The sequence below is a fragment of the Mya arenaria genome, chromosome 3 (genome assembly GCF_026914265.1).
Source record: "Mya arenaria isolate MELC-2E11 chromosome 3, ASM2691426v1".
NCBI lineage: Eukaryota > Metazoa > Mollusca > Bivalvia > Myida > Myidae > Mya > Mya arenaria.
Window position 1 is genome coordinate 56,309,702 of NC_069124.1, and position 12,142 is coordinate 56,321,843.

Consider the following 12,142-nt stretch of genomic DNA (forward strand, 5'->3'; position numbering starts at 1 on the left):
CGCCCGTACACTTGAGAGCGGTGAAGAAAAGTAAAGGTATTTCTATATTCTGGTCCCAATATGATATATGGGTTGGAGCGGGACCGATATCCCCTGACGTGGGACTTTTACTTGCCATTTCGCGGGAACCTTAATTCATTTGGACGCCTGGGCGTACTGATGTATGCCTCGGTACGCCCCTGCCAACTTGTTCATGTCCAACGATAGATAATATAATTTACACGTCCTGCTGACAATGGGTTGAACAATTTGGTTGAATTATAACTGAAAATTATTTCATACGGAGTTCTTGTTTGATACGCGTCACTTACATACCAGCAAGTACGTTGGGTCTATAAGCAATCTCCAAACTGCGTGTTTATATTGTAAAGTAACGTTGTATGAACCCGAACAAGCTCCATACGGCGGCTCCAAGACCCTAACACGCCATGTACGGTTTCCACACCGGCAAATGTTCTTCAGAAATGTTGGTATACGGACTGGTCCGTATTGTACCTGCATGTACCACTTGCGGACCCAACCAGTACACAATTGGGTTCGTCTGTCACTGTGGCTAAATGAGTGTGATTTGATCTTGGAATACTTTCAGTTCACCTAAGACTTGCATTGTATCGTCGAGAGTTGTACGGGCATTGTGCATGCTGAGAGTCGGTACGAAATCGATGGGTCAAATGCATACGAGCGGTTTATGGATTATCTCGATGTTTTAATGTTTTCGATAACCGATCGCTATAAATTAACAGTACGTGTAGTTTCAGTAAGACCGGTGCTAATGCGTACACCTTGCACACATTTGTTTAGATGATAGTTTATTTTTTAATTTATGTTCAATAAGCCACATGGTTCGTGAGAAAAACAAAATACACGATTTAACTTTTACAAATGTTCTTGAAAAATACTACGGATTCGCACGGTGTTTATGCATGGTTAATGGGTGACATTGTATATCGGGTACAGTGCAGGATCCGTTGGAATGCTAAAAATCGAATGTATACGAAAAATACTACGGATTCGTAGTGTTCATGCATGGTTAATGGTTGACAAGGTTGATCGGGTACAAAGACATTGCCGGAAAAAAAAAATGTTTTTATTTAAATTCTTAATCTGCTCAACTCCTTATCACACCTACACATGCTGCAATGGATGTTTGTATTATGCTTGCTAAATATTGAACCTAAAAACTATATATCAAAAATAAAAATATTGAAGCCGTCATGTCATAATTTTTTTGCACTTTGGAAGGTACTTAAATACAAAAGAAACTTATCTAACGGGGTTATTTAGTTGGATGTATCAATTAAATGCGTAAACTGACAAGTTTAGTTGCTGTGATATTAGTAACCAATGTCAAAAACCTTAACCAGAATTACATATAAAAAGAGTCATCTATCTTCATTGGCGCCGCACTGAAGTGCGCGCCTATTATGGAATGGGAATTTATTTTAGTTAGTGGTAGGATCGGTTTTTAAGTTGATTAACAGTTGGGTTATACTGTTATTTTATTATGATTAAAAATGCAAATGGGTGGCGATTGCATGGGTGTTAAAAATGCTATTTATGTTTGAATAGATTGTCTTCAATTTATCTTCAAAACATTATATCAGAAGAACGACAAATAAGTTTAATAACTGTTCCCGATTCGTTTACGTTTTCTGATTGGTTACCTGTAATATCATGTGCCGGAAATGTAAACATTCGGAGGAGTTCCGAATGAAATGTAAAATGTGTGGACCGGTAATTATGTGAATGGAAAGAATGATATTTTATGTTGTTTTGTTATGTTTACTGCATTGATAAACCATGAGGTAAGCTGTTTTCTTTAATATAATCGATATTGGAATTAAATGTTCACCTAACTTTATTTGTTAATGTGTTTAAGGTGACATTAGTAAAATATTACTACGATTGCCCCCGAGTTGTTTTATTTTTATAACACTACACATATCCGGATGTTGCTATTTTTAGAACCAGAAGGTATTTCCCCGCTACTCATAGGTCAATAATGGAATTTCTACATCGCCGTTTAATAGTTGGAAACTAGGTGATGTTTTTTGATGAATATACGTTTAAAATAAGTAAACACTAATAGTGCACACTGGCAGTTGATTACGATACATCTAACAATTTGAGTCATTGCAGTAAAACATGGATTATAAGTGAATTATACGAGTAAGAGGAGATATCCTGTCGAAAAAACGAATGTCAACAATCAGTTTGGAACTGGGATATTCGTATCAAAGGGCTATTCATGTAAGTATCCTTGAGTAGTTGTGTACGTTTATGTGTTCAAAAATGTTTGTTTTGTAACGGGTTCTACCAATTCACTATGACGGAAGTAAATGATTCATTGGGAAAAGTGTTTATTATTAAATTAAATATGAAATAGATTTCTTTAAGTAGCTTGTTTGGCATAAAGTATTTCATTAAAATGTTCTATAATTAGCAACCTATAGGCTTGTTATAAAGTTGTTTAGCTTTGTCTTTTGGTTGATTTTATAACCAAATTAAACTATGCTACTTGTGTTAATATTCATATTTTATAAACCATACTTGGATTTGTTTTCTTTCTATTTAAAGACTGACTAAATCAGTGTCATGAAGTTGTCTGTCCTCTGACGGTAACTTCACCCTGTTAACATTCTTGCACTCTGTCAAGGTAGTGTGTGGTTACCCTGTGGGCCACTCACATTTTTCATATAGGTTTTTCAATTTAAAATTTGATTATTGTAACTGAGATGTGAAAGTTTTCTAATTTTTGATAATTAAAAATATATTACTTGGAGTTCAGCTTTTTAAACTGTGTTTAACAATATTTGACACTACAGAATTGTTTTAACCTTACAACATAAAGTTGCATTATGGCTTGCCTGAGCAGCTAGGTGTAGCTAGGCATTTGTTAGTTTCATAGTTGTTTTGTTTTACTGTGTTATTTCCATTTGAATATAATTAATGAACTTAAATTCTTGAATAGATTGTATAGAAAAATGAGAACATCTCGGTTGTTTTTCACGCCCAACCTCCCTGCCTTTGCCCTGTGTCGAACCTGAGGGTTTTTGTAACCGCCCGTGCGGCTTACCACCACTCGTTGAGGTTCGGTTACAGTTTTTTAATTTATCTTTGGAATTCTTAAATCATTTTTATTTGTTAATGTTAAGACAGCGTGTTAATATTTTTACATCTACTATAAATATACATGTTACATACTTTACATCTACTTATATAATGCACCAGTCAATTGAAACCACGCCCCCCCCCCCCCCCCCCCAGGTCCGAGGAACAGCTGTGACTTTCGGTTCAGCCAACCCCGGGTAAAATCCTCGTCCTGCGGGGAAGAACTGTTGGTCAAATCCCCGCCATATATTTTGCTCAAAGACAAAACCACCGCATTCACCTGGTACTGCGAGGCCACCTGAAAGGTTAAAACACAGCCCATTTCCCCGGCTATCCCTGGCATATCCCCAGACCTGGGGGGCCGTGGTTACAATTGACTGGTGCATTATGTACATGTTACATATTTTTTAATGTACTTATGTACATCATTTATGTATATGATATGAGTATGTAATCTTTTATTTGATTGTTTTATCTTAGAAAAATATTAGACTTAAAAATACCCATTATTTGTTTACAAACTGCATATTTTCAAAAAAAACCTGTATTAAAAGATGTACATGGTTTCGGGCTGGAAGCCACAACAGCTTGGACACAAGCGACATTCATTTGCTTGGTGTAGGTCTCGTTGAACGCCATACTGTTGTGAATCATTATCAACCAAATGCACAACAACTACACATTTGTGCCTACCAACCCTTACTCTTGGCTAAAACGGATATTAGTGCAGAATGTATAATTAATACATGTGCATTTGTATTTTACGGTTGTAGTTTCTGTTGGTTGATAATCAGAAGTCTAATTTCTTTCAGGCAGGAAAAGGACTGAATATTACTATTATATGAAGAATTCCAGCCTGCATTAAATACTTTGTTGGATCATTGAGAAAGATTTGACATCCATGTCTATCCACAAGCCAGTCACATCTGATAGAGATGATGTGAGTATTTCATATAAAACATATTTGAGGTGGTGTTTGTTGTTTTATAAACTCACTGTTTTCAATAATCCAGTGGTGGTGGTGATGGTGGTGGTGATGATGAATTTTATTGATAAATTTAGTAATTTTCTTTATATTATATACATGTATGTATCAGCTTATTGTTGTTGTTTTTAAATAATGTTGAGAAATATTAAACTGTTTGTATTTTGTTTTGTATATATGTATGGCAGTATTATTATCTATACAAATTAGTTAGAAAGTACTTTTTTTCTTTTACAGCACTAAAGATTCTAGATGGGTAAAGAACCTGAAGGGGCATGAAAACCAAATCAGCATTGACTCAGGATTGAGTAATTTTCATCTGTGCACACACTACAAGTACAAACGCATGGGAACAAACCAAACTTCAAATGTTGAAGAGTGAAGAATTATTGTGAAAAATTCTAAATGTTAGAATACCATTGACTAAATAAAACAAATAGACATCGATTACCAACAGAGACTGTTTACATGTTATAATATTAAAAAGACATTAGTTGAGAACTTTCACTCTGACATTTTTGGAGGGGCATTACCGCCTACTTAGTGTTCTTGTTTCTTTACATATTTTAATTTAAAAGGACATTCATTGTTTTTAAATCTGAATTCTGAGTTAGTTTCACAAGTAAAATTCATTTATTTGAATGATTACATTTTATGAATAAGTCCAATTAAGCTTTTTACAAGAAAAAGGTTAATTTTTAAGCATTTTATTAGTTATACATAATGTCATGTAACTATACATTTTTATATTTCCTTCAAAACTGAACGGTAAACTATCATAAATTGTCTTTTAAATTGTTCATTAGACATCATAGAAAATATTTAAAATGATTTCAGCAGGTTGTCTTGTTATTAACTATTTTTTATGAATTTATAAAACTGCTATATATTTTCAAACATCGAAATACTGCTCTGTTCCGAAGACTCACAAGATCAATCAAAATTATTTTTTTCCATGTGTATCAATAATATGTTCGGTTGAACTTAATTTTTCTGTTAACTGAAGTTTATTTTACCCGAAACTGTTGTGTTTATTTCATTATCTCTGATAATGTGAAAAAAAATCAAATATAGACAAAATATTTTTAATTCACAGTAAAAAAATTTGGATAAAAGTCCCATAGTGTACCATGATAATAACTATGTTGTCGGTAAAAGCTTTATAAAAGTGTGTATTACTTATACCTTAATTCAGTTTAAATAATTATGGCCTTTAAGGATTTGTGTTTTCATTTAGATTTCCTGTTATATTGAGCTTTGTCAATTTTTGTTGTTGTTTTGTATTATGTACAATTACTACTTCTATTTCCTAACTTTTGTCTCATTTGTCAAATTGAATTGTTACATATTTAAGTGAAAAAACACACACACTATTTTTAAAGATGCACTCTTACTCCCAAATATTTAGACTTATGATAATTAATATTATTGTTTTCATTTTTCAAAATGGGTTGATAGATGTCAACAACAATGTTTCTAATGAAGGATCTTGAGTTCAATTTGCTAATTAATAAGAATGAACATAAAACATGGTATTTCTGCCTTGTGATACTATAGTAGACCACAGTAAATCTTTTAGCAATCACCAATCAATTAATATTTGTCATGCTTTCTGCTATTATAAACAGGGTGACAAGCTTGTTATCAGTAAACGATATTTCAGTAAATGCATTATTTAGTAAGTAGTTATTGTTTTTTCATTCAATTTGATGTGTGTTATAAATACAATTATATGTATTGATTTCAAATAAGAGTTTCACTTTAAAGATGCTAATTTAAAGATAATGAACAGACACACAAAATCTAGACACATTTGATACTAATTATATGATTGATTATTGTTTTATATATAGGTGACCTCTGATTTGTTTTGGAGATATTCATAAATGGGTGTTATTCTTTATTGTCTTCAGTTTCTTATACATTTAAGGATTTTTATAATTGCTTTTCTGGTATATATTACAATGTAATTTAATGCAAATGAAAACACACTTTAAACTAGACACATTTGATACTAATGATATAAATGATTATTGTTTACATGTACTCTGATTTGTTACATGTACTCTGATTTGTTATGAAGATATTCATAAAGGGGTGTTCTTCATGTTATTTAATATACATTTTGGACTTGATTTAGTATTGCTTTTCTGGTATATATTCATTTAATGCACAAAGATATTGTTTTAAGTGTTCAGTATCACTTTCACACATTGTTTACTATTATTTGTTTTGCATATTTGGCCTATTTATGCTTATATGTGCATTGTTGTATTTCAAAACCTTATATTATTAGTATTATTTCTCTCATACATAGTCTGATACATATTCAGTTTGAATGCGTTATTTTTATCATACTAGTATTTGAAAAAATTGCCATTGTCTAATGAGACACATGCTGTTTTTGTGTTAATATCAACTAAAAACATCCATTTTCAACTCTTCTTTTCTATGTAAATGAAGAAGTTAACATAATAACTCCATTGACTAGATTTTTATGCAATTTTACATTACATTTTAGTATTATTAAACAGCTAAAAACAAGGCATGTTATGTTATAAATGCATTTCATCTAGTAAACAATGTTCACTTTTTATATAACAGTTCAATAATTATGTTCTATTTATGTTTGCAACTTTACAGTTCAATAATTATGTTCTATTTATGTTTGCAACTTTCGGACGAAATGATAATGTTTATTAAAGTACTACACAAATTGTTAAATTGTTATTTCATATCACTTATTCTTCCCTACAAGTTGTCATTCCAGCATGGTGACGTTGCCCCCTCCCCCTATATGATTAGAACTGCAGTGTACATGAACAATAACTCTATTTCAGCGTATTGCTGAAGGGTTATTCCCTTTGTATCTTTTCCTGTCCGGAGCATAACTAAAAAACTACTTTTTTTGGAATTTCATTAAACATCATTCAATGGTATTTAGCACAACGAGAGGAAGTGCAGTGCACAATGACTATAGCTGTTTTTAAGCTAATTACATAATTATTGCCCTTTGCCGCTTTTTCTTGACCAGAGCATTACTTTAAAACTACATATGGTATTGAAATAAAACTTGGTTTATGGGTATGTGGCAATGACAAAAAGTATAGTGCACAAGCACCCTAATTCTGTCGTGTTCATTAATGTACCCCACCCCTAATGAAATGTTCAACTTGAAAATCTTCAATTTCAATGCTTTTGCCTATGTTGTCATGCAGAATACTACAAATATTTTGAGAATTTCATAGATGCGGTTCAATGCACCATAATATGCTTGTTGGCCTTGACATTCCTTGTTTTTCAACATATAACAAGTAAATAAACTATTAAACGGCGCCCTTTGATGCTTTGCATCAATGGTCTTTCTTGTACATTGATGGAGAAGGGGTAAGCCACAATACTGGATGCTCAGGGAACCATTGTTTGTAAAGAGCAAGTGGAACTTTTAGGTGTTGAGGTAGATAGTTTATTGAATTTTGATGCCCTGATTTCTAAAATGTGCAAATAGCAGCTAAGCAATTGAATATTCTTCAAAGACTAAGCATTTTTTGACAACCAAATACTAAGCTTATTATCTTTAAATCTTTTATCAGATCCAATTTCAACTACTGTCCTGTCGTTTGGCGTTCTTGTAGCAGTACCAACACAGAACAAATGGAAAAGACTCAACCCAGAGCTTTAAAAATATTTTTTATGATTACACCACAACTTACGAAAACATTTTTCATAGAGTTCAATTGCCAACATTAGATTTGAGCAGGGTGAGATACATTGCTATTGAAACTTACAAATGTCTGTATGGTATCTCACCAAAATATGTCCAAAACCTTGTAGCTTTGAAGACATGTAATTTTAATCTGATATACGGAAACTGTGTATATGTTCCATCAGTAAGAACAATTAAACATGGAACTACCTGGAATTTAGAAGGTTGATCCGCACCTGGACAGGTCCCTCTAGTAAATGTTCAACGTGCAAATAATACCTTATTGCTTAGAAAATAGAAGAAATTGAGAACTATAAGATGTATCACTGAATATCTGTTATCCTCTGTCTTAACGGAAAAGGAGTTTTGTTTTCAGTGGGATGGCTTACACCCACTGGACAAGATTTGGCATCCAAGCGGACATTTTGAATAAAATAACAAATTATCAAATTAAATGACATGGGCTAATATCTATTTATGATTGTTTCAAATTTATCTAACATCTGTCGAACACATAAAACTACATGTGTTTTTCATTCGGCAAGTATTTTGTTTAGGTGTTACTACTTTACTTTTTCAATCAACATTCTTTTACAGTGGCAGGTGTAATATCAAAATTACATGATAAACATAATTCCTCCTCTAAGCAATACTTTCCAAAGATTTTTCCTATTCAGCTAGATGAATTGTAAGTTTTTTACCAACTACACATCGATGTACAATGCTGTAAAATTTTCCATTGTATATTTTGCTACTTACAATTTTGCTATTTCAATGTATAGGATTATCCTTTGATACACTTGAAAGAACTAACCATATCACAGTGGTATGTCAACTAGTGGAACCATGCGCGTGTGGGTTGCGCGTACAGTCGGGAAAACTTTTTTGGTTTGTCACTGTTTTCGATGCTCTAATCCAATTTTGCTATTTGTTATTGAATGCATGAATATGATAACGAACGACCTTTGTAAATATTTGTCTCAATATGTGTTCATTTGAACTTATATGCTTTTATTTTCAGGTCACAAGCTCATTGTTATTTTTTTGATATGTATGTCTGTTATTCATGCTGGAAACTAGCTCATTGGGCTAATGTTTCTTGTTAACACATACCCACCCTAAAAAAATAATTCTTGTATCTTGTCATCTTATAACAGGAGAAAGAAAGAATGCATGTTTCACATACATCTCTTGTGCTGACGAAGTCACCAACAAATGGCACCGGCTGTGTGAATGACTTTGTATAAGTATTTCCATCACCTGAGCAGGAAGTTTGCACACTCCATCTCCCGGATCTGATATTTATAGATATATATGTATGTTTTACTTTCAATAGTTTGTGCAAAGGGTATGGGCTGAGCCCACAAACAAACCAAGATCACCACACGAGCATGAAATGCTTGTGTTTCAAAATATAGTGTATTTATTCCAGATGCCTTGTTAATGGCAAAGCAGACGCTTTGGATGTGAAGTTTTAACAAAGGTGTAACTGTTATATAAACAACAGATGATGAAATTAACTTTTCAAGAGATGTTTGTTGACAGTAAAGAATATTTTGAGTTGATGGACATACAAACCACAATGAAATGTTCTTGCTTTTTGAGTTTATTTTTGGAATGCAAAATGCACATATAATACAAAAATATGCATGGAATATAGCAATAGGCAGCATAAATACATGTTACCCCTCATATGATCACAGTAGTATTATTTCAGATCAAAATATCAAGCATTTGACATCAAAGTTGAAATAACAACAAAATCATTAGCTCAGAATAATGATTATACTCTACTCAAGAAAACAAACATATTAAACATCCTGAAACTCTGATAAAATACACATGATAATTGTCTGATTATAATATCATTAACATGAGCAAATCATTATAACAAAATCTCATTGTTTTCATATACAATGTACATCTTTGAAGATATGACAAGCATGCATGTACAACATACATGTTCAGTTAGGCAACTACCGTAGGTACACTTTTACAAATGACTAGAACAAAACAAACACAATCATGAAGACAACACAGTTGCTAATACATGTTACTAGACAAATGTTGCATTTACTGTTGAAATCTTGTTCTGTTCAGAATCAACCAGCACAAATATTGTACAATGTTTGCATAATCTTGCATAACTTTTTCACTATGCATTTTTATGCAAGAACAAGGGAAAGTTGACATATACTGTAAAAGTTAAAGATCAACAACAAAACAACAAAACAATGGATTCGCAAGGTATTGTTCAAAACTATGCAATTTAATGAGTACAGCAATTATACCAAAAGATAATAATGTAAAAGCCTTCAAAAACATACAATGACCATAATTGATATAATTTTGCTTATTTAATAAAAACACATACATTGTACAATATCAAAATTGTCAATCAGCTCATAAGTCCTAATTCTTTAATTTTGCAGAGATTGTTTCTAAAATCCAAACTTATGACTTATTAGCTCCTCTTTGATGAATCATCCATGAATCATTCATGCATTTACTGTAGCAATTACTATATCCATATTAAAACATGCATCTGAATGGTCATTTCATGAAAATCCATTAAAATGACCATTAATTTAAGAATCACCGTTCAATTATATTGCAAATATAGTTGCAAACACACAAGCAGGAATCACACAAACTATTGCACATATGTAACATCAATATGTAATTTTCAAATGGACAAAATACAACACCTTATAACAATGGATTGATACCATGGACTCATGATGGTACAAATTAAATGTGTAAAGTCTTAATATCTGATATATGACTCAGTCGCTATGAAGTGAGCATTCAATACTTTTTGATATATAAATGGGAGTTTTGGCACAAAATGGATTTCATTTCATAGTGTATAATTTCTCTATATCATTCTGAGTCGTAGAAAATAAGGAATGCAGACGGAATTTAAATCTCTCGTTAACAATAATTTTTTTTTAGAAAAGGAACAGTACAAAATACACAACATTTTTTAATAAATGGTTTGATATAAAGCACCACGTATAGAATAACAAAAAATAATATGGCTGCAAAATTCTCAATTCTAGAATATGTACAATTCTCAATAACATAAAATTTCACCGTCAGACTTCAGAATGGTATAATGGGTGTGGTTTGAAAACATAAGCATTTGATATGACTTTTGTAAGTCCAGGAGAAGTAGATAACACAGTTATGGTTCCTGATGGGGTTGGCGGTGGAGACGTCTGCTTCCGCCGGTGTCGTATATATATCACAAGTACAATAATACCTATCAGCAGTAGGACACTTGCCCCAATCAGGGCAGCAATAAGTGGCATCTGGCTTTCACTGTTTTCAGTTTTTTTGCCAGGCTGGTATTGGTCTTCTTTCAAAGACTTCCCATTGAAGTTGAGTATTAAAGGGGCCATATTTGTGCCCTTTTCACCATTCCCAACCCCTGCAATGTCATCGAGGGATCTCCTCACATTATGACTGTCAAACATTGATGTTCTTGAAATTACATCTCCATTTGTGGCGGTCTGTGAAAACACTATGTGCAGAAACCATAGTTTTTCATCCTCAGTCTGCAATGATAAAATGGTAACAAATGTAAATATTCATAGCAAATCTGGATCATTCTATGTGTATGCCAATGCTCTATTTTTCAGTTAAAAAAGAGACACAACTCTACTAATATTTCAATAAAACTTTTTGCTAATAACATTGTACATATAATACCAATATGTACTTCCTTAAAACTGTGAATAACTTGAATAATTTTTGAATGATTTGTTAGGGCTTTTGTGAGACTACCACACCAAAACAGACACCAAAATAGACACCAAGACCATGACTTACACAATAACTGGTCTGGAAATATCAACCACATGTGCAAGTACTATTGAGCAATATGCTATTATCAACAGGCGCCAATGGGGCTCCATGAAAAATACTTATTAAGTAAACATTTCTGTTTATAACAATAACATTTTTATAGATTTTATAGATTTCAAATCAAATCTTTTAATAGAAATATTCTTACTAAAATCAAACAGGAAATGAATGAAAAAGAGGGGAAAAATGAGAATTGGAAAATCATTTCTTAATTGTGATTATCCCTACCTGAAAAAGTGGCGAAGATTCAAATGAGAAACCATCTGCCCCTGGAATGTTGAAGACATCAGAGGATTGTGTGTCATCATGGGCCATCTTAGCCGATAAAGGAACCCCTTGGAATGTTGCGTTAACGGAGGAAGGGTCCTCTATGTCCTGAATTAAAGAAATGGTATAAAGAGTTTATCTTCCATATTGCAAACATTGTAGAACAACTTTGTAACTTGTATAGGGTAAGTATTTCCTACACT

At 32.6% G+C, this 12,142-nt stretch overlaps 1 protein-coding gene across 1 annotated transcript in view; it reads right to left on the reverse strand.

Annotated features, from left to right (window-relative positions):
* Positions 1–9,407: 9,407 nt before the first annotated feature.
* The window catches only part of LOC128227783 (extracellular matrix protein 3-like), an 86,739-nt gene continuing 84,004 nt past the window's right edge, over positions 9,408–12,142 (reverse strand). The window contains exons 24-25 of the mRNA XM_052938632.1: positions 11,901–12,047; positions 9,408–11,362 (exon numbers count right to left, since the gene is read on the reverse strand). Of these exons, the coding sequence (XP_052794592.1) occupies positions 10,901–11,362; positions 11,901–12,047 (609 nt within the window). The 3' untranslated portion in view covers positions 9,408–10,900. The remainder of the gene's footprint in view (positions 11,363–11,900; positions 12,048–12,142) is intronic.